Source organism: Octopus bimaculoides, chromosome 19 (genome assembly GCF_046866305.1).
Source record: "Octopus bimaculoides isolate indiv1 chromosome 19, ASM4686630v1, whole genome shotgun sequence".
Lineage (NCBI taxonomy): Eukaryota > Metazoa > Mollusca > Cephalopoda > Octopoda > Octopodidae > Octopus > Octopus bimaculoides.
In genome coordinates this window covers 49,375,110-49,399,682 of record NC_142946.1, presented here as the reverse complement: position 1 = coordinate 49,399,682, position 24,573 = coordinate 49,375,110, and the positions used below count along the sequence as shown (strand labels likewise).

At 34.8% G+C, this 24,573-nt stretch overlaps 2 protein-coding genes across 7 annotated transcripts in view; one reads left to right on the top strand and one right to left on the bottom strand.

Annotated features, from left to right (window-relative positions):
- Window positions 1–3,212: 3,212 nt before the first annotated feature.
- On the bottom strand, window positions 3,213–17,501 carry LOC106878106 (uncharacterized). Of its 2 annotated transcripts, none has more exons than XM_014927217.3 (6): window positions 17,397–17,501; window positions 7,442–9,008; window positions 6,888–7,120; window positions 6,324–6,539; window positions 5,271–5,337; window positions 3,213–4,424 (listed from the first exon to the last, which is right to left on the bottom strand). In XM_014927217.3, the coding sequence occupies exons 2-6, from the start codon at window positions 8,961–8,963 to the stop codon at window positions 3,361–3,363; spliced, it is 3,102 nt and encodes a 1,033-aa protein (XP_014782703.1). In that variant the 5' UTR covers window positions 8,964–9,008; window positions 17,397–17,501; the 3' UTR covers window positions 3,213–3,360. The 2 variants fall into 2 exon arrangements, with proteins under 2 accessions (XP_014782703.1, XP_014782704.1); XM_014927218.3 differs by having other exon boundaries at window positions 17,401–17,501.
- LOC106878111 (uncharacterized) overlaps window positions 16,900–24,573 on the top strand; it is a 32,270-nt gene continuing 24,596 nt past the window's right edge. Inside the window, exon 1 of one of the 5 annotated variants that reach the window (XM_052974893.2) lies at window positions 16,900–17,492. The gene's annotated coding sequence lies outside the window, so the exon portion shown is untranslated. Of the gene's footprint in view, window positions 17,493–22,764; window positions 22,947–23,110; window positions 23,787–24,573 lie in introns of those variants that run through there. The other 4 variants (XM_089337647.1, XM_014927221.3, XM_052974894.2 and 1 more) reach the window with 4 other exon arrangements.

The window sequence follows — 24,573 nt, the reverse complement described above, 5'->3', positions numbered from 1 at the left end:
GTCAAACTTGCTCATAATCAATTTGGGTCAACATACATTTTGCGGTCGTGAAAATAAATTGTGATACAAACCGGAAGTGATATACTATGTCAACAGATACCTACATGTATGGTACCTTCTAGTATTTCAGAAATAGCAGCTGAGCTACACCGTTCCGATTTACTATACCTAACAGCGAACAACACAGAAGTATGACTGTTTTCATCTTATATTAGATATATGTTCGGTTTTCATGTTATATTAATACATATACTTAGGTACACAAATATACATACATACATACTTCCGCATAAACACATACATATATACACAAAAATATATAAACATAAGCCATTCAGCTGGAAAAAAAATAATTAAAGAAATAAAAAATTTTACGGTTTGACAGTTCTGAGACTAAAAGCGAGTGATTACCGAAATATTTTCACTTCACATGTTTCTCATAGAAAGATTACCTAAATATATGTATGTTCTAAACATTGGTTATACATACATTGTTTACATGAAATTATGGGAAGTCAGTGTCATCACTTCTGGTTTCCATCGCAATTTATTTTCATTATTTTTAAGACAATTTATTTTCACGGTCGTAAAATTCATGTTAACCATCCGTTTGTCTCATGAAGGAATTTTTTTAGAAGTCATATTGCTATCAGCTTGATTGTCACAAGGAATATTTCGGAGGTAATTAAGGATGATTTTTTTTCTTCTTATATGTGTTGTTTTGTTGAATGTTTTTGCTTTACATTATTTACATTTGACGGATATTTGTCCTCAGCTTGTTTGTTGTTAACACAACGTTTCGGCTGTTATACTCTCCAGCCTTCATCAGGTGTCTTGAGGAAATTTTGAACCTGAGTTCTCATTCCTTAAGTATTTTCGATGTTGTTATTATTATTATTATTCAAATCACTGCCTGGAATCGAACTCGGAATCTTGGGGTTAGTAGCCCGCGCTCTTAACCACTACACCATATGCCTGTGGGCCCATTTTGAGTTGCTTAAAGTCTAGAGTGTGTGATTACCTCAGATCGATAAGAATTTTTGTTGGTCTTTAAGATAGGTGTGGTTGTTAGCAGATTTGACTGCAATTACCGCCAGCTTGAGCAGCTGCACAGAGGTAATATATAGCCCAGAATCAATCAACAATAGCAAAACGGAAAAAATAATTCTTAATTATACCACCCAAATATCCCCTATCATAATCTGGCCACTGTACAGCATTCGTGTGTGTGTGTGTGTATATATATATATATATATATGTATGTATGTATGTATATGTATATTAAAGGTCTTCTGCAGCTGCCAAACAGATATCTTATTATCTTATTGTTTGACAAAGTTAATGGTCTGTTATAATCATGAATCACCACAGAATTGTGATATAGCCTTATCCACATCAAATTTATGTATATATAAAACTATTGTTTGTTTTATCAGTGACTAAAGATGTGTGTATGCTGTTGGCTGCAAGAATGTATTGAAAATAAAATGTGCCAAAATATTTTTCATCTGAAATTCCATCAATTTCTTTTATTCTTTTGATATCAAACCTTAAAGACCACTCATATATATATATATATGTGTGTGTGTATGTATGTATGTATATATATATTTTGTCCGAGTTAATTAACTAGGAGAAAAATAAATGCATATAATAATAATATATATATATATATATATATATATATATATGTGTGTGTATATGTATGTATATATATATATATATATTAGTTCATACTAGAATAGAATATAAGGATAAAATCACGTTAATAATTTTTATCAGGTAGTCAGCATACAATAAAAATTTATAGGTGATTTATACATTAATAATTATATATGTATGTAATTACATTAAGGGATCAAGGCGAAAAGGAGTTTAACCCTTGATCCCTTTATATAATAATATACATATATATATATATAATTAATTTAATGTGTGTATATAGCTCTTTTGTCTTAATAACGGTCAACCACACAGTAATTTCCCTTTGTTTAACGGTCATTTTCATAGGAATTTTCAATGGCCAGATAACTGAAGAGATGGTGGCGTGGATTTCCATGTATATATTATTGATTAGAAACAGGTGACAGGAGGGGCATCTGACATAGAAAGTCTGTCTCAGCGAAATTTCGTCTGACCTATGCAAGCATGGAAAAGTGAACATTAAATGATGATGATGATTATATCCACTTCTATCTGAATTATCAATTTCTTTCAACAAGGCACAATACTTTTTAGAAAGACAGGAGGAAACTGATTTGATTTTAATATATGACTTGTGCTTATTTTATAAACCCTCCCCAAGAAGGATGGAAAGTGGAGTCAATTTTAGCAAAAATTGAACAAATTAGTTGTATTACTGAACTAGCAGTGGTATTACAAACAATGTTGACTTAGTGGTTATATTACAACCAATATTGTGTCCTGGTATATGTATGTATATTGGCTTATTATGAATAAACTCAGAAAATCTATATTCTTAGGAAAAGTAAAAAAAAAAAGATGATGAAAATTGTGCATTATTGCTCAGTAGTGGTTTTGTATCTGGTGAAATGGCTTTTAAACAGAAAGCTGAAATTTGAAAATGTGTTATACACTTGGCTACAGAGTATGATGTTTGTTGTGCTGGTGGACATCTTACATCTCTGTACAGTTGATGCAATGATTTGATTGCTGTAGATGGAGAGAAACATGAGAGAGAGAGAGTATTGAAATTAAAACAATTATGAATGATCAAAATTATGATCTCCTCTGATTAAGCATAAGGACTTTGTGAGTAAGAAGTACATAAATACTGATTGGTTGTTTTATTAAGTATAGATGGAAGGAACGATTTGAGCTTTGATGGGTACCAAACTAGATCCTATAAAGCATCCAATCTGTTGCTGGTTCCTTAAGCATTTTGAGACAACCTAATGTTTCTTTGCAGATTATTACTGTTTTATATATGATGATGATGATGATGGTGGTGATAATGGTTTATACATATAAGGTCATAGTGAATGTGGTAGATGGAGTACATGCATTTTCAGTTGATGTCTTAGTGTGGAACTAGTTTACGGACCTCTTTCCTTTTGAATTATTCAAAGGGAATTTGAAAGGTTACAATTCAAAAATAATTGTAATTTAAATTATCGGTTTACATCTGGCAACTTTCATATTGATAACAACAATCAGACCAACCTTTTTTAAATAAAAGAAGACAACAAAAATAGCTGAGATTTATCTTCATTTCTAATAAAGAAAAATCTATGAAAGGAGAAAATAAACATGTGTATATATATATATATATGTATATGTATGTGTGTATGTATATAAATGAATAGGTAATCTTTTTCTCCCTCATTCAAACAGAATTTATCATGTTCCATCCAGAAGTAATTGAATGGAATCTGTAAATTCTTTAAATGTCTGTATTTTGCGAGGGATCCGAAGCAGAGATTTATAATTCTGAAACAGTAACTGATCTGAAGTGTTCACAAATTTCACAAACAATGTTTGTTGTGACAAGCAGTTCACACCAGTCCACAATTGTAACAAGTTTGCAAGTTCAACTAATGACATTTCCCAAAGTAATTTTTCTAAGTAAGTCTGTAATGTTTTCTCAATTTCCAGGTGAGATTCTTCTTGACTAAACTCATACTTGATTAATTTGCAAATTTGAGATGCTTCAGGTGTTAATGTTTTGTATAAGTTTTCAACATCACTTTCAGAACAATCTTTGAATACTTTATTGCTGCAGTGTTCCATTCCTTTCTTCAGCTTCACAAGTGCCCAGTATGGTTGGTATATAAGAAAACTTCTGGCTATGCTTAACAAAATACCAGGAAGCTGACCAGGTCGGTCTATTTGACAACCGTTAGTCCATAGAAATGCTGATAAATTGGTTTCTAGAGTGGAAGAGAAAGTTGGTTCTCCAATTTGGGAACGAGATTCCTTTAGGGCTGACATGACAATCCTCTGATCAAATCCACTGAGGCAATTGGTGAATGATTTCAAAATGAGCTCATCAGAGCAGCCTTGACAGAGCATGTAGGTGGCTGATGCTACAGCAAACTGGATAGGCCAATAGTTACATAATATTAATCCATGAGCGAGAATGCGGCCGAGAATTTCAAACATATCGTCTTCAGCCTCGGGACTTATGACTGGATAGTATTCTTCATTTCCGACAAAATTATTGTTGAAAATTTTCTTCCAGAATATGCAGAACATGTGACGGGTTTGAAATGATGGATCATTCGATAAAGTGAGATTGGGGTCATTATTAAATGTGACTCGGATGTCATAGTTACAGATGGTATGCTCAGCACGATACAACTCCAACAGATTTCCAACAATAGATCTTTTATCCATCTTCAAGTTTCTCGTTTCAGAAAGAGTTTGCTTTATGAGGGAAATTCTTTGAAATAATTCAGAATTTTCTGTGCAAAAAGAAAATAAGAGAAATTAAAATTTGATATTAGATACAAATGGAACATCTAAATATTAAATCAATCAGAGAATGGAAAATAAATGGAACTAGTGCAAGAGTATAAAGCAAAAGCCTGACAATAACAACCAAGATATAAAAAAAAAAAATTTAAAGGTATGCTGTGTGGTTAAGAAGCTTGCTTTCTGACTGGGTGGTTTCAGGTTCAGTCCCAGTGCCTGGTACCTTGAACAAGTGTCTTCTACTATAACCTTGTGAGTGAATTTGGCTGGCAGAAACTATGTTGAAGCCCACTGAATATATATATATATATATATATATATATATGAGTATATGAGTGTGTCTTGGCATGGTTTCTACAGCTGGATGCCTTTCCTAATGCCAACCCACTTTACAAAGTGTACTGGGTGCTTTTTATGAGGAACTAGAACCAGTTCTTTATATATGGCACCAGCATGGGTGCTTTAGATGTGACATCAACATGGGGCTTTTTATGTGGCACCAAAACAGACAACTGGAGCCTGGTGCAGCTCTGCAGCAGCTTGTGAACTCCTGTCAAACCATCCAACCCATGCCAGTATGGAATATGAACATTAACAACGATGATGATGTGTGTCATATACATATATGAATGACATCCAACGGTGTGTCTTTCCCCACAACCACTTGACAACTGGTGTTGGTTTGTTTATGTCCTAGTAGCTTAGTTTGTCAAAAGAGATTGATAGGATAAGTACTGCTTAGGACTAATTCTCAAAAAGATAATGTGATATTCTGAAATTCATCGTCTTCAAAAGTGGCAAAAAAAAAGGTGTCAGGATGATTAACAGATACATACCAGAATCAAATCTTTGAAATGGTTTAATATCACGTTCTGGAGATGGAGGTGATAACTCGTAGGATTCCTTTGAAGTAGAAAACATGGAATAAATTAATACTTTATTCATCTCTTCCTCTCTACTCCTGTTACTGACTTAGAGCCATAAATTTGTAGAGGAGTATAACTAATTGAATGAACCCAAATACAAAGTTGACATGGCAGGATTTGAACTCAGAATGTAGATGTACAAAATTAAATACTATCAAGATATTTAGTTTGGCATGATTTTCTTTCTGCTTAATAATGTGACAGGGAGCCACAAATTAATAGGAGTAGCAGGATACAGTTGATTCTGTTGTTTCTTGTGTATTCTTGGAATAGCAGACTTCAAACTTGCTGCCATTTTGCTATCTTATTTCATTTAGTATTTGTTGTAGAAATTATTATTATTATTATTATTATTATTAGTAGTAGTAGTAGTAGTATTCCGCTGAGGTTGACTTTGCCTTTCATCCTTTCAGCGGTCGATAAATTAAGTACCAGTTGAGTACTGGGGTCAATGTAATCAACTACCCTCTCCCCCTAATTTCAGGTCCTATGCCTGATTATTATTATTTTTTATTTATTATTATTATTATTATTATTATTATTATTAGTAGTAGTAGTAGTAGTCCTTTCTATGATAGGCACAAGGACTGTAATTTGCAGAGAAGGCACTAGTTAGTTGTTTACGTCAACCCCAGCACTCAACCAGTACTTATTGTATCTTGAAAGGATGAAAAGCAAAGCCAACTTTAGCAGATTTTCAAACATAATTGTAGAAAATAGTAATAGTGAGACATTTAGTCATGGTTGCAGAAAGGAAGGCTGAAAAGGGAGACAGAAAGTCTGTTAGTAGCACCACAAGATTAGGTATTGAGGACTAACAGGATAAAAGCTCTGCAAGGTTGAAATGCAAGACAAACATGATGAGATTTCAACTTACAGTGTAAATGGATATTACTAACTCAATCTGACACTTAATCAATTCTGCCAATTCAATCAATGATAATTTATATTAAGGATAGTTACCTTATGATCATATGTAGCTACTTCATGGTTTGGTGGCATGAAAGGAGATTGCTGGGGCGTGGAACCACAGACACTTGGTGATGGTATCATGTTTTCTTCTTCACATTCATTGTTTTCATTAATATTTTCCATGGAATCATTGCATAGCTGGACAGGTAAGTCTCCAATACTACTTGGGTTGTGCACAATAGCTGATGGTGGATTTGAAGCTTCAGGCTAAATAAAAAAAATTAAAAGAAAAACACAAAAGAAGAAATTAAATTAAAGAGTAAGAAAGTTTAATTTATAATTTAGTTTATAAAAAAAGATTAAATTGCTTAGTGGTTTGGCAAATAAAGACCAATAGAATAAGTAACTAGGCTTAAGAAATAAGTCCTGAGGGTTGATTCGTTCGACTAAAACCCTTCAACGTGGTGCTCCAGCATGGCCACACTCAAATGACTGAAACATGGAGAAGAATAAAACACTTTCATAAAGAGACTGCATGATGTTCATACCTTTCTCCAGTGTATTAATGCTGTTAAATGAAATACAAATACAAATAGTTTGACTTTGCAGACTTACGTAGGGCAAAATGATGATCGTTCCTTGGTATTTAGCATTCTTGATACCACGGGGGGTCTTAGCTTCAATGCGAACCAAATTTCTCTGCCGATCAATTCTATAAAGTTCATAATACTTTCCCTCAAGTTTCGGATAAATACTTAACAGAAAGCAACGGAAACTTTCTTCATCATGACTGAGACGAATATAAGTCTTCTGAGGTTTGCCTTCAAAGTAGTCTTTTGCTGGAAAACCTGTGAAAGGAAAAATTAATTTAGATCAAGTGATCACCATCACCATCATCATCATCAACAACAACAACAACATTCATTTTCCATGCTACAGGTAGGAGACTACACCAAACTAGAAAAACTACCCTCAGCTACTGTATCTGTTTTGGCATGGATTTTACATCCAGATGCCCTTCCGAATGCCAACCACTTCACACTCTGGACTGGATGCTTTTTATTTGGCACCAGCACTGGCAGGGTCACCAAGTAACTTGCAAGACAAGGAATTTTTTGAGAGGGGAGGATGCATTAATTAAAAGAATATGAAAGAAAAACATTTCTTACCATAACCTTGTTTCTGATAATCAAGGACAAGGTCTTGCTCACGAGGATCAGAGGACGTAAAGCGTGGTAGTCGAGCTGTCACATTTGGTAGACAAAAGAAAGCAGTTCGGAAATAATCCTTCTCTTTGGGACCTCTTTTAGACCTCTCCTTAACAGGACGAGGTCGCGATCGAAGTATGACTGGCTGAGGATACGATCGTCCCTTTTCTCCTTGTATAGGTCGCTTGTAATAGGCACAATTATTTGAAGAGTTTATATGCACTTCATTGGAAGAAGAATTCATGGAAGACATGTTGCATGACATTGAACTGTTGATTGAGCCCAAACCGCTGTTAATACTACTACCGTTACTACTCCCACCAGTGACAACCATATCCTCCATTTGGTTCATATTCATCTCATCAGGAACTCTTGTTAAAGCTGTATTTCTGGAGATATCTCCTCGCATCATATTCAAAGAGTTCATAGCAGAATCTTCAGAAATTCGGTTAGAAGGAGAACTGACTGGGTAAGACTCATGGCTTGTTGGCATCCCAGATCCATAAGAGTCACTATTAACTGGGGAGGTTACAGAATACGAGTCTCGACCAATAACTGGAGTATTTGTGTAATTTTCTCGATTTCTTGGTGATGTTATACTAAAGGAGACTCTAGTAGCAGAGCAATCTGAAGAAAATGAATCTCTTGTCTCAGGACAATTCCCACTCATGTTGTCTCGGTTGACATTAAAGGTGTCTCTATTCATAGCAGGATTATTGGGATATGTTTCTCGGTTGACAGGAGAAGCAGCAGAAAATGTGTCTCTATTTACTGGCGGCATTACAGTTAACATTTCCCGGTTAGTCGCTGGGGATGATGACAGTGAATTTCCAGATGATGTTGCAGGATAGGAGTCCCTGTTGACTGCAGATGACATTGTAAAGGAATCTCGGTTGACAGAAGAAGCTGTGGTGAATGTGTCATGATTCATAGGTGAGTTGATAGGATAAGAGTTGGCAGTTGTCACGTTAAATGTATCCCTGCTGATGGGGAAATTGTCTCTGTTAATAGGAGAGAAGTTTTCTTGATCCATAACAGGGGACATTACATTAAAAGAATCTCTGTTGATTGGGGATGCTACTGGAATCATGTCTTTGTTTGAAGTATTGTTCAGTGACATCATCTCATTAGCCCTAGGAACTGAACTCTTTGTATTTGTGATGTTCCCTTGAAGTGATGAAGCATTTACACTGTAAGTATTATTCATGTGATTTGATGAAGTGTTCTGAGAGATAGGCACTGGTGCAGCTTGTGTTTGAAACATGCTAGAGGTGCTGTTGTCTGGTTGATGAGACGGCAGTTGTTTTGCTGGGTGAGATTGCAGAGATGTTGGTATGGCAAGGGTTTCACTAGTGCTATTCATCAATAGTTGGGTAGCCAATTCAGTAAGAGGATTTTGGTTTCCTGTATTGTTGACCCGAGAGTTGTTCTGCTGAGCTAAGAAAGTAGCCAGCTTCAACATTACTTTTGTATTGTCATCCATTTTTAATTTTAATCTTCCCCTTGAAATTCAAATCAGTTTTCTCGTCTGAAAAGAAAAAGTGATTTCAAAATTATTTATGATTTTATACAAAAACGTGTGTTAAGTTGATTACATGTGAGTTAAATTAATTACATGACAGGACAAACCATTAACTATTTTAATGCAGAACCATTCGTATACTTTAATGAACCATCAGATTAATCAATGGTATGGCATAGAGTGTGCTGACTGCACAGGGTAGCCACTTTATATATGTGTGTTTGCCATAGTAGAAGGTATGTTACATTTAAGTAGGCAGGAGGCAACCAATTTGGCTACTACTGAGGGCAACCAAAACCCATGCTACCTCACTGAGATTAGTGTAGAAGGGGAAGGTATTAATTTTTCTATGCTAAGGATAAAACACATGGAGTCTAAATAGGGTTTTTGTCTACATGCGTAAACTCTGTCCAAAATAGAAGGTATGATAATTAAAACTTTGCTTTTAAATTAAAGTTCAATTGATTTAAATATGGGTTTTATCTACTGCTTGCATATTGCAGTTTATCTTCTGATATTTAACCCTTTAACATTCAAGTTACTCTGTCTAATGTACTGCTTATTTATTCACGTTGTTTAGAGTTAATCATGTATTATCTTCTGCCCACTATTCCTGGGAGGATTGTGGCGATAGAGTCCTCAGGCACCTTCTCCATAAGGTCATATCAGAAGCAACTGTCATTATAGTTTCTAGCTAGATTCCCAGGCGTGATCAACTGAGACTACAAGATCAGATATGATAAAGATCCTTCATCAGTTGTATAGACTCATAGAACTGGTGGTTTCCATGGTGCAGCATACATTCTGCATTGAATGGGATGCCAGATTACTCACTTTAGCCAAGTGAGCGAACTGAAGCAATGTGAAATGAAGGGTTTTGCTCAAGAACACAATGCATCGCCTGGTCTTTGAATCAAAACCACAATTTCATGATCATGAGTGCTGCGTCCTAACCAGTAATCCATGTGCCTTCACCAACTGAGACTATGGCACCTTGGGCAAGTGTCTTCTTGAAGAATCTATCTTGTGATTCTTTCCTGCAACATGTTACTCACATGTCCATTAGTACTGGCATTATGATATCTCAATGCGGAGAAGTTGCAGTTCGAGCTAGAGAGACTCCCTGATCTCTGAGTTCCACATCATGTTACATTACTCCAGACATCCTTCAGAGGAACCCCATTTCAAAGTAACACCAACTAAAATTATCATGCTCACAAGAAATGAATTAACACCACAATATGATACAGCAGTTTGCAATTAAAAACAACTTTTAATTGGTGTCGAATTTAGTCAAAACATTCAAAAGCCAAGCTACTAATAATATTGATTATCAATGTGATTGAAATATTCATTAGTAACATCACCCTAACAAAAAAAATTATCTTCAATCAAAAATATTCCCGATTATGTATTTCTGATGAATCTTTTTTCAGTTCTTCAGAAGTTAATATGACATTACTTGCATATATACAAGACCTTCTTTGTGACAAATTATTGAACGAAAAATTACAAAATATTGATCATAATAACGACTATGTCTAAGACGAAGGTTCTGTTGCCACCATTATTAAAATATGGGCGGCATGACGAACCCCAGATAAATTCTTAACGACCTCAAATAGGATCGTGATCTATCGTAGTTACATCTAGCTACTTAACACGCCAGAATTCGAGTGTTGGCAAACTGAAGAAGAAAAGGTTAACAAGTACAGAGGCGGGAAAATTGCTTTTTTTTTAATCATCGTTTTATTGCGATTTTATTACTATTTTTTATTGATTCTCCCCATTTTTATTCGAAAAAAAAATTAAATCAATTTTCCATAAAATATAAAACAATATCAAAACTTAATTGTCCACAAAATACGAGATACGACAAGAAATAATAAATCCGACACGAAAGAAAAAAGATAAAATTCTTTTTATCTCTATAAATTAAATTCAGAACCATTGACGGTTTTTTAAACTTGGTATATTTATTTCAATTTCTATTGTCTAAAAGGAGGTGGTGGGTGTAATCAACACTTTCGAAAAAAAAGTTCTTGCTAAAAAATATTAAGAAACTTCTTTACTGAAGTTTTCAAAAGAAAACAACAAACCGAAAAAAAAATCGGAAGAAAAAGCAACTCAAAAACACAAAAATACACAGCAAAATATCTCTTCAAGTTTATAATATCCAGTAAAAGACGGAATAATTTCTAATGGAAGATGGTGCAGAAACAAGAGTTTAAGAGGTTGTCTTATTAGAAGCATGATTAATTATTCAAACGACCACTATCTATATCTCTGTGTTGTCGCACCTGATGCCAATTCTCTCTCACTCTCTCTCGTTAGAGCTGCGTTTTTTTCTCTCTCTCTATCCATTCCTTCAAATCTTTCTATCAAGTAATCTGTCCAGCGAGATAGTATTATGTTTGGATGGAAGAAGGGACTGTGCACTGTACTGACACAACCTCACATCATTATCGATTGACACACGTACACACACACCATCAGATAAATATATGAATAAAGTATTTCATATGTACATACAAACACAAATGTGTTGATGTATACATGTGTGCATATGTGAGTGTATATATACATATATATGTATACATACACACACACATACATATTTTATACACACATATACACGAGTTCTGAATTCAAAAGAATGATTGGAGACGTGAGACAGTAGTGGTGGACGGGGGTTGTCGTGCAGGAGATGAATATATAGAAACAATTAAATATATATTTTTTTTTCTACTGCACAACATTCTGCTAGCATAAATTTAGAAAGTACTGAGACAATTCCAAGAGGAATCAATAGGAAATCGATAGGATTTTGTGTAAACTACCAATAATGGTAAATCGAATAGTAAAGAAAAAAAATGATAATTGAAAGATAACTGACAGGATACTTTACATTTCTCTTTATGTATGTATGTATGTATATGCATATATGTGTGTGTACATATATATATATATATATACATATATATATATATATATATATATATATATATATATATATATATATATACACACATATATGTACATATATGCATATATATATATATATATATATATATATATATATATATACATATGTATGTATATATATATGTGTATATATATGTGTGTATATATATATATACACACACACACACACACATATATATATGTATCAGATTGGAGCCTGGTGTAGCCATCTGGTTTCACCAGTCCTCAGTCAAATCGTCCAACCCATGCTAGCATGGAAAGCGGACGTTAAATGACGACTGGCCTGCTGTGAGGTTAAGAAGTTTGCTTCCAAACTACATGGTTTCTGCTTATTAAATGGCATATGTTACTCTAGTTCTGGGCCAACCAAAATCTTGTGAATGGATTTGGAAGATGGTAATTGAAAGAAACCCATCACATCATCTCACATGCACACATACGTATATAATGAGCTTCTTTCAGTTATCACACACATATTTTTGTGTGGCTGCAGTCAAATTACTGAAATAAATAAAAGAATAAAAAAATTCACACACACACACAAACATTAGTGCTTGTGTTTATATCAATTTATATATAAAAGAGAGAATGTGTGTGTGTGTGTGTATGGGTGGTGCTAGTGTCACAAAAAGCACCCAGAACATTGTGGAGTGGTTGGCATTAGGAAGGGCACCCAACCATAGAAATCATTCAGCCTATGCCAGCATGAAAAACGGATGTTGAATGATGATGATGATGATATACATGCATGCATCCATCCATCCATCCATACATACATAGTATAATAGTAAAATTAATGCGAAAGTTAGCATAACTTCTTCATTAAGTGACATAGGTTATTCAAAGTGCATATATTGGTAGAGAAACTCTCTCTCCATACAAAGGTACAATGCAATATAGTCTTCATCACAAGCGATAAATTTTTAGCAAAGTTGAATTTAATTCTCAAATTCTCTTTGAAAAAGGTTCAGGTGGTTACACACTTCGCAGCCATTTTGACATCATCCATGTCATTAAACCATTGTCCCTGAAAACTGTTCTTCACTGGACTGAACAGGTAGAAGTTGAGAAGTTGGAGAGTGCCAGATCCAGGTTGTACAGTGGATGGCAGACACTCCACTGTTTGCCAAGCCCAATTTGCCAATAGCCTGATTTGTGGCCACACATATGTGTGATTGATTATGTATTATCATGGTTAATCCTTTTGATACCTGTTGTTGGCACTCTGTCGCTTACGACGTCGAGGGTTCCAGTTGATCCGATCAACGGAACAGCCTGCTCGTGAAATTAACATGCAAGTGGCTGAGCACTCCACAGACACGTGTACCCTTAACATAGTTCTTGGGGATATTCAGCGTGACACAGTGTAACAAGGCTGACCCTTTGAATTACAGGCACAACAGAAACAGGAAGAAAGAGTGAGAGAAAGTTGTGGTGAAAGAGTACAGCAGGGTTCGCCACCATTCTCTGCCAGAGCCTCGTGGAGCTTTAGGTGTTTTTGCTCAATAAACACTCACAACGCCCGGTCTGAGAATTGAAACCGCGATCCTATGACCGCGAGTCCGCTGCCCTAACCACTGGGCCATTGCGCCTCCACTCTTTTTGATACCAACCCGCCTGAAACTGGCCTTGGTTCTATGATACAAACTTCCTGTTTTAAAGTGATCTAAATTAAAATCTTCCAGCAAAAATTGCATCTTAATTTATATTTTGTGGGACGAAGTGGTGAGAAAGGATCTACAGATGTTGGGATTCACAGAGGGGATGACAGGTGACTGAGACTCCTGGCAGTTCACTGTACTTGAGAAAACATGCCAAGCCAAGTAAAAATGTGGTTGTCCTTGCATCCTTAATCTTGCGGGCTCATGGGTGCCGGTGCTGGTGCCAAATAAAATGCACTTGTACCAGTGCCATGTAAACACAGCCATGCCAGTGCTGCATAAAGGCACCCACTACACACTGTGAAGTGGTTGGCATTAGGAAGGGCATCCAGCTGTAGAGACCACACCAAATCAGACATGGAACCTGGGCAAATCTTCAGCTGGCCAGCTCCTGTCAAACCCATGCCAGCATAGTAAATGGGTTGTACCTTATAATGAAACTGATGATGATGGTGACGATGATGACACCAGCTAAGTAATGACTGTTATTTTACTAAATCTGTCATTATTTTCAAAATTAATTGAAACGAAGATAGCGTATTTCAACACATATATGGTAACAAAAGGGTTAATGTGGATTGTTACTATATTGTTATTCAGTCTCTGCCTCCTAATACCTTCTCTAAGCTTGTTTTACTATCTCAATGTGTTGTTTGTTGTTCATGGTATAGCTGTGTCTCAGAAAATCATTAAAGAAAAGAATCATCACAATTTTCTGTGGTGATCATAGCCTCTTGAACTTCTTAGACTTTGGAGAAAAGTTGTGATGCCATTCTTTGGACTGGGCCTTTGTTTCTGGATCATAAAGACAATGTTCATGTTTTATCCCATCACCAGATTGGAACCCCCCCCCCCAGGTTTTCATTGGCTTCAAATGCTTGCAGTAGATTAAAAGGAATTCTACCCTTCTCTCTTTCAAACCACGTTCCCTCTTTACACTCATTTTCCAGTGCCCAAAGTTTTCCACTATTTTCTGTGATGCATTGTGATAACAGTCCAGTTGTGTAACAAGTCTATGTGAATGGGTTTGTCCACTAGCTGGCAATTTGTGCCAGTGATTGTAATTGATAGGCTCCCAAAGCATGATTTTTCTTCAAAGCTGTTTTCCCCTCCTTTAAATTTCTTCAAAGATTTATGCACATTTCTCTTGTCAATGGTGTCACCTCCATAAACAACTTGTAGCCTTCTGTAACTGCCAGACAGCCTGTACCCTTCCTTTATCAAGAACTCAGTGACAGCATGTTGCTTCTGTTTGGAACCCATTATTTGCCTGTGATGAAGAATAGGATGTTACTCTACAAATATAGGCAATTTGAATGACCTATATCCATTAATAAAAAAATCTAGTGTGTGTGTGTATGTATGTATGTATACGCCTGTGGGTGTGCATGTATCAGTCTGTTTGTTTACATTTGCATCCTAAGAAAGTCAGGAGTTACTAGCGGTATTAAAATTTCTGTCGACAAATTATCTACTTGCTTCATGCCTTCAAAGATATGTGAAACGAGATTCATTACTGGAAAGAAAGTTAAGAGTTAGCAACAGAAAGGGCATCCAGCTGTAAAACAATGCCTCAATAATATATTCCACAAGTGCATGCTAACAAGGAAAAAATGGACATAAAACAAACATAAATGTAGTTTCCCTGTATCAATTTAGTAAAAAGATGCTGGCTGGCCTGGAAATACTGCAAAAAACATCCAAGGTGCTGGTAGATGAAAACTGTATGGAAGTCCATCATGTATGAGTGTGGGCATATTATATATATATATATATATATATATATATATATATATATATATATATATATATATATATATATACACATATACATACATACGTGCTTGTGTGTATGATAATGCTATTGTTTTTCAGTGTGTATTAATATTGTTTAATTCTACATTTCTTTGGAAGCCCCAGCATGGCCACAATCTAAGAGTGAAATGCAAGTAAAAGCTTGTATATATATATATATCTATCTCTCTCTCTGTCTCTCTCTCTCTCTCTCTCTCTCTCTCTCTCTCTCTCTCTCTATATATATATATATATATATATATATATATATATATATATATATATATATATATATATATATACATACACACATAATATACATATATATATAATATATGTATACACACACACACATATATATCAGAAAAAAATTAATACATTTTCAATATCAATACCATTTCTCTTGTTATTTTTTACATGAAGTTTTCGAAAAATGAATATTGTTATTATTCGATTCTCTATTTCCCTAACACACAACATACACATGTATATATATATATATATATATATATATATATATAACTTTTAGCGGCGTTTAAGAGATGGCTAAAAGAAGCAAAAAAAAAATGTTGAAATGGCAGTTTTTGTTGTTTAACTGGAAACAACTGTGGACTCATGGAATACGACTTGGTATGATCCCTCCCACAAACGTCTGACAACTAGGGAGTCCAACCTGAGTAGTTGGCTGAAGTAGCGCACAAAAGGCTAAAATATTTCTCTAAAGTATCCAACATGGTAATGGAATTATAATAGGAGATGCAGGTATCGGTAAGCAATAAGAATTTTTTATGGGCACGAACAATTAAATTACCAATTTTTTTCTCTAAATATCTCAAAGTTGTTGCCTATGTGTAAAATCATTGATGCAAAAACACGGGTTTGTAAGTAATTTCTCGCTGATCCGAGCCAGAGGCCCGGTTTCGATTTCCAGATGGAAATTCATTTTATTTGTCACTTCATCAATGCCCTTGGAAAAATAAAGTATGAATGTAAGACCCCTGTATTTCATGCGATATATTCGAGACTTCGTTGTATTCGTTCTCCCCAATATATCCTGAGACTTTGTATCCATTCTCGTTTAAGGGCGAGCCAATGAGGGAACATCTCTGTTGTCACTCAACCTGCAAGAAATAACAGCCAAATCTCCCTTGAATCAAATCCCTACGGTCTTTAATAAAACGAAGGACACGTTGGATTGTGTAGACCTGGATATGAAAAAACGGGATGGTCACGGCTGGAACACCTCCCATCATAAGCCTACTCGATCAGTGCTAACTAGGATTTCAACAAAAACGATTCTCTCAAAAGGTTTCATACATAACCCGCTCAAGTAATCATTGTTTTTATTTATTGTTAACTACCACCACCACCACTTTAAGTAGATAAGGGAATTCCCCCTCCTCTAACTAAAAATAGCTACTGGTATATATTTACTTCTCATTATCTACTTTCACTTAGTGAAGAAATCAAAATATTTGGACGATCGAACGAATATTGCTAAGGAACACCACAAGGGGATTCGAAAATAAGGCAATTGAAAAACAAACCATTTGTTATTCACAACTGATTAAGTCCCAGTAGCATGCAGATGCGTTAATTAACAAAAAAAAAAAAAAAAAAAAGCCAATAGCAAGAGAGTCCAGCTAATATTTATATGGACTTAATATTTGTTTTCAAACAGATAGCAGAAATCTGATCATTCAAATTGTTTTCTTTTGCAGAGAGACTAAACAAATATATTATGATTTCGTACCGAATGAAAATATGGTTCGATATACCGATATAAACATGAAGAAATATAAAAATAAAAACAGAATTATCAGAAATTAACGAACATGTTGGTCTTAGTAATCAAATCATGTCCAGCCCAGACCAATTTGAATTAATTTACAAAAATGAAATCGCACAAGTAAAATGAGTTTGCAATAAGAAAACAGTGACTATAAGGAAATACCTGCCCAAATATATCACAGCAACTAACTATATTTTTGGTAAATAATCCAGAATTTCTTCAGTCGCTTTCCATTGTTGTCCATGCCGACAATCCAAGGTAAGTATTACTATAGAAAAAAAACCTATTCAGCCACATTTCGTACGAAGAAAATGATTGGTTAGTTTCTAAATTATATGTTATACCTATTTACCTCCCTTGCTGAACCCACATGCACGTAAGCACACAGACACACACAGACACACACACATGTAGGTATATCTGAGAGTATATAAGAGTTAAGTGTGTATGCTTGCATGCATACCTGTCTATCTATCTATCTATCAAACTTTATATATATATATATATATATATATATATATATATATATATATATATATATATATATATATATATATATATATATATAGTGTGCTTGGAATTCTTTATGTTGACTTCTACAAAGGAGAAGATTATCTGAATTATGACTCAATGTACAAGAAAAATCATTGTTGACCTTTTCCTTGTAAAAGTGGTATGTGTATGTATGTGTGTGTGTGTGTATATATATATATATATATATATATATATATATATATATATAAACATACACACACATATCAGCATCATCATTATCCTCATCATAACCTTGTTCCATGCTGGCATAAGTTGTATAGTTTGGCATAATCGAACAGGTCCACACAGTCTGTGAAGCCATCTATACATCCAGCTAGCTATCCCTATGTATGTATGTATGTTATTATTATTACTCTTTTACTTGTTTCAGTCTTTTGACTGTGGCCATGCTGGAGCACCGCCTTTAGTTGAGCAAATCGATCCCAGGACCTAATCTTTGGAAGCCTAGTACTTATTCTATCGGTCTCTTTTGCCGAACCACTAAGTAACGGGGACGTAAACACACCGGCATCGGTTGTCAAGCGATGTTGGAGGGACAAACACACACACATATATATATACATATATATATACATATAAACGATGGGCTTCTTTCAGTTTCCGTCTACCAAATCCACAGCTTTGGTCAGCCCTAGGCTATAGTAGAAGACACTTGCCCAAGGTGCCACGCAGTGTGACTGAACCCAGAACCATGTGGCTGGTAAGCAAGCTACTTACCATACAGCCACTCCTGCACCTATTCAATATTATTTCAAGATTTCTTGCCAATAGAGAAAGAGTCAGCTTCTAACCTCGATCCAAGGATCTTTCATTGGAATCTCAACATCAACAACAGAGTATTTTTGTATGTATGTATATGTGCAGAGTTGCATGTTTTGTTTTCATGTATGTCATCTTATGCATATACTTGCATATACAGACATGCTCATATACATTTAATGATAAACTTCTGGAAAGTTTTACAGATTTTTACAGTTCCAGCAATGGACTGAATCTGTAGTCTTCGAATCAGCTTTCTCCTTTCTGGCTTTGAGAAGCCTAATTTCTCAAGATTGGTATTTAGGTAGTGTGTTATATATCCCAGTGCCTCAGTAATTACAAGTATAAACCTGAATTAGTAATCTGGATAGGGTAACTGTAGATTTCTCAATAGTCTAGCATAGGTATTCTCTTTTCCACTGATCTTCAGCTTTATGTTAACACATCCACTGGACAGCTAATTTCCACAACTGTACACAATTTCTCTTCTCTATCCCAAATCATTATATCAGGTCAGGTGTGCATATATTTTATTGAGGTTTTCACTGGGACATTCCACCAGTACTCCTTTTTATTATGAGTGGCTATAGCTTCTACCAGAATGTGGGTCCTTATTTCTTTGTCCTTGGGGTTATCCTTGTTTCTTATAAGTTTCTTTTTAGATAGGGGCGATTCATAGGTAGAGTCTGTGTCATTGGCTCTTGTTGCTGGATTATTTTTAAGGAGAGTGCCTTGTGCATGAATATCATTCACAGTTTTATCTGTAGTGGTGAAAACAGTTCATTCAAAACCTATACCAATATGGATTTTAACAATTTCTCCAGCAAGATTTGGCAACTTTGTCCTTATAATTTCATTTTACATTTTGCTGCAAACCTTTCCTTCAGCAGTTCTATATTTAAGAGATGGGGAATTATGTACATTATTTACATTATCTACATTATTTACATTTGACAGATATTTGTCCTCATCTTGTTTGTTGTTAACACGTTTTGGCTGATATACCCTCCAGCCTACATCAGGTGTCTTGGGGAAATTTTGAACCAGGGTTCTCATTCCTAAGGTATTTTACAATGTTATCATCATCATCATCATCATCATTGTTATTATTATTCAGGTCACTGCTTGGAATCGAACTTGGAATCTTGGGGTTAGTAGCCTGCGCTCTTAATCACTATGGACATATGGCGTAGTGGTTAAGAGTGTGGGAAGTAAGTGGGTGTTGACTACAGGAAGGGCATCCAGCCGTAGAAAATCTGCCTCAACAAATTCTGTCTGACCCATACAAACATGGAAAAATGGACATTAAATTATAATGATGATGATGATGAATGCCAAAATACATAAGGAGCTGAGACAGAGGAAGATTTGTTACCTGGGTATTCAACAATAATAATAAAGCAGCCTGTCGTGGTTATGCTGTGGATTTTTTTTTAAGTCTCCCATGCTGACAATTTTTGAAAAGAATGAAACAGCATTATATATATATATGACTATGGTGGGTTGGCAGAATCGTTAGCATGCTGGTCAAAATGCTTAGCGGTATTGAACGTTCTGAGTTCAAATTCCGCCGAGGTCAACTTTACCTTTCATCCTTTCAGGGTTGATTAAATAAGTACCAGTTATGCACTGGGGTCGATGTAATCAACTTAATCCCTTTCTCTGTCCTTGTTTGTCTTTTGTTTAGCCCCATCCCTGTGGGCAATAAAGAAATATATATATGATTACACTGACTAGAAATTTTATGAACATCATAAACATATGTAAACAAAACCAAACAAACAAAATTAAATATGTAAATTCTATGCATTTTTTTTCTAATAATTCCTTAATTTCAATTTCATATTTCTAATCCCACCTCATATTATGAAAGGATTATCTCCCTTGTACTATCTGCAGTCACTAGAGGAGCCATGTGTTGAGATATTTTGGCTGTATTGAAATTATGAATGAATATTTAATTGCTAAAAGCTATCAAGAAGTTATTTTTGACATGGACTTACTCCTCTAATTCAGTGACATGTTTCCACATAATTCAGCTGAAGCGAATTTTCACCAACATGGTTCCCCACACAATAAAATCTAGTGTAGGATGATTGAAAGACCATATGGCGAAGATTCAAGTGACTTATAATAGTTTTGAAACTGAGCAACAAAACTCTTCTCTTTTAACCTTTCAGGATTCAGATTCCTCTGCCAAATGCAATACTTATTGATCACATATTATCTTGTGACTTTGAGATTTCTAAGATGTGATTGTATATTTTTAGCATGACATTGTAGAGTAGATTTAAGAAGCCAGGTCTGGTCAGTTTAAATACTAAAGGGTTAATGGAAGAAATCATGTTTATACTAGTCAGGCTGGTGTTCTTATCTTGATTGTTATTTTCACTACATTTCAGCTGTTATACTCTCCAGCCTTCTTCAGATGTCTTGTGGTGTTGAACTCAGATGTTGAATTGGAGTTTCAAACCTAACACTTTATTTGATCTACAGGAGTACGCTGTTCTGATTTCACTCTCTGTATTTCATGACATTTTTTTTTACTTCATTTGATTTTTTTGTGAATTACCTTAGTGCCTTGCCTGGGATTGAACTCAGAACCTCTAAATGATTGCGCTGCATTAACCAACATTCTCATCTACTAAGCTATGTCCATAGAAATATAGAATTGTATCCTCAATCAAAAGGATTTGTAGAATGTTGTCTCTTCTACCCCAACAAGAATTGTAATTCAAAGGGCTGGCCTTGTCGCATTCTTTGTCATGCTGAATCTCTCTGAAAACTACATTAAGGGTATATGTGCCTGTGGAGTCCTCAGCCGCTTGCATGTAAATAATAAAATATTTTTCAAGATCCTTTTAATTACAAAAATAAATATGAGTAAGGAAGAGATATGAAGTCAACTATTCAAGAATGTTTCTACAACTCTGGACCCTCGTATATTTACACAACACAAACACATACATACATACATACATATAGGTTTACTATTAATACCGATACAAATGTACATAGATTTATGTGTTTCTTTGTTGTTTAATTTGAATGTTAGTGTTTAATCTTGCCTATATTTAGATTGGCTTACATGAATATATTATGCATTATTATAGAGCTAGATGCCTACTGTTGCTAACTATTGCCTGTTTTTCATGTCATGAATCTATTATATCATACATTATATATATATGTTATATATATATATATATATATATATATATATATATATATATATATATATATATATATTTCATATTTAATGCACAATATATGGATTTATCTAATCTGAAGGTAATCACAAAAAAAGCTCCTTCAGTGGACCAGGCTACAAATCCCATAGCAAACCAACACAGAGAAGTGTAATGTAGAATCTTAAGCAGTTGATATCCAGTTAATCCAATCAGTGAAGATTATTTCACGAGAAGTATATAGAATATAAAGACAAAGTCAGGAGAATGTATTTATTTCACCAGTTGACATCCAAAACCCAACCAATCGCAGCCTTCAAATAAGGTAACATGTGTTTTCTACCCTGCTTTGAGCCTACAACTTCTTATAAAACCCTAGCTTCTCCTTGTCTCGATGTCTTTCGGTTCCAGACCCTTAGGGTCTAGCCATTGACCACACAAGACACTGCCAGTTCCAGCGACAACACAACAGCAGCCACGGGGAGACTCACCAACTTCGTCCAACATCATATGGTGACCTCCATCTCTGTCACCATCATTCATCCTAACGCCAACATCTCTCTACGTACACACCTCAACAAGCAACTTGCCCTGGTTACAACACTCCACTGTTCATGAATTACTTCACCATAGATCAACAGCGAATATACAACCTGCGAGAACTCCTATACCAAGTAACCCAGGCAGCAGCATCACAGCCACAACTTCACATACGACATGTACCATAACCGGCTCTGCCTCATCGCCGCTACTTGATACAGTATTACAACTATCGTGTACAATTGACTACAAACTGTTATTTATCATTCTTGTGCCTATAAACTTACTCCTCACTTTGATGGCTATAGACGCTTTCACTGTCTCTTCTTCATCGCCATCCTTATATGTTCTTAACATACATATTATGCCCACATATGCATACATCTTGTTCTTGTGATGGCCTGTCTGTTATTCTGTATATATGATGCACACACAATCACACGTTACCAATATCAATAAATCTTCTCTTAAACATTCTACCCTGTTGTGTCTCTTATTTCCCTCTGGCACATATATGCATTGTACTATTTATATTCATTGCATTGACCGTGTGATGTGCTAAGGAGCCATTCTCATCACCTCGCTTCACATGGACGTTACAGATTGGTGACCTGTTCCAGCTCCTTGAAACTACAAAACAATTATAATGGGAGAAGGAGATACTCCACAGGTATCATAAAACCTTCCATTCCACTATACCTTGTTCCTCTTTTTCCATTTTTATTATAGGAATTTAGATAAACAGATATGTATACACCAACATTAGCATGTACACACAGACAGAGGAACAAGAACACACGCACGTATAACCCATTAGCTTTCTCCTCCTCCCATTTCGTCAACTGACAGTTGACAAGTCAACGTGCTTTTTACGGAAAGAGTCGATTTCAATGTTTTGCTTTTTCGAGTCAAATCGAAAGAACACCATGGTAATAATTATTGTTCATGCTTTTCTCAAGGATATCAGCGTCATGATGGTTATCATCCGGAATTGAAACCTGATCATGGATTCGATAGGCAGGAGTGAAAAAAACCATAAGGCCTGATCAATGTCTACTGATTATTATTACAATTGTAATAGTAGTAGTGGACAGAAAGGCTATTTACGGAAGTTAAACCATATATTAAATTATTTATATGTATAATTACAACTAACAACAGTTATTGCTATATTTTAGTTTAATTTTCAAATCTCTTTCTCTATATATTTGCTTATAATTCACTTTCTTATTAAACAACGGTAAAGAAAAGCATGCATTTATTTTCAATAGCTGACCACAATTATAACCGTAAGCTCCAGTGTATACTAGGTTAACGTCGTTTAATCCTTGGTCAAAAGCAATTAAGCTTTCTTCATATTAAACGAAAATGACGCTATTGTCTTGACCAAGCATTATATCTGATATAGAAATAACTACAGCAATCAACGTCAAGGCTGGAACTAAATTACATTTGTCTTCTAATCAAGAACTACTCCCTTTATCCATTAAGAATATCTCCATGTGTTATAGTAAGTCCCTTGTATTATTATAGGCCCATATCTCTATTATCGAAACAGACAATGATCATCATCATCATTGTATTATTAATAACGATAATTATAATTATGAAATCATTATTCGTCTATAAAAATATAATTAACAGGTTTTTAATTTAACATTTTGATTAATCTAAAATTCAATAAGAAAAACAAATACAAATAATTGTATTTATCAAATGAGAGTTATAGTGAATGATGTCTTTTTTTCTTTTACATTAATGTGAATAGCTTATGGTACACTCAATATAAATATCTATTAGATAATATGTAATTACTACGAACGAGAGCCTTTTAAAAAGCTACTATATAACGTGTCATACCATCAACGTAGGGAGGGCTACACCTACCCACTACTGTGATTTAGATGAAATTGCTTACACACACATTAAATTTCCTTTAGTTTTTTAAACACGCGCTATTAAAATTTAATAGTGCTGAAAAATACAATCAACAAGAATAAAATTACAGCTGCTGCAAAACTTAAAATTTTCTTATCAAATTAATTCATAAAATTTTTTTTCCATTGATTTTATTTTTTCACTCTTGTTATAATTCTAGTTTCGAAACTTTTCACATTTCAAATATACGATGAGGCAGAAACAATTTTTCACTTATTTTCTCTAGTAACATCGTTTTCAGTCACCTCAAGGATTTTGGGGACTTATATACACGAATCGTCATTGTCAACTCATATATACGAACCATCATTGTCAACCGTTTGGAAAAGAAGTACAAATAATTTCACAAAAAAACCCCA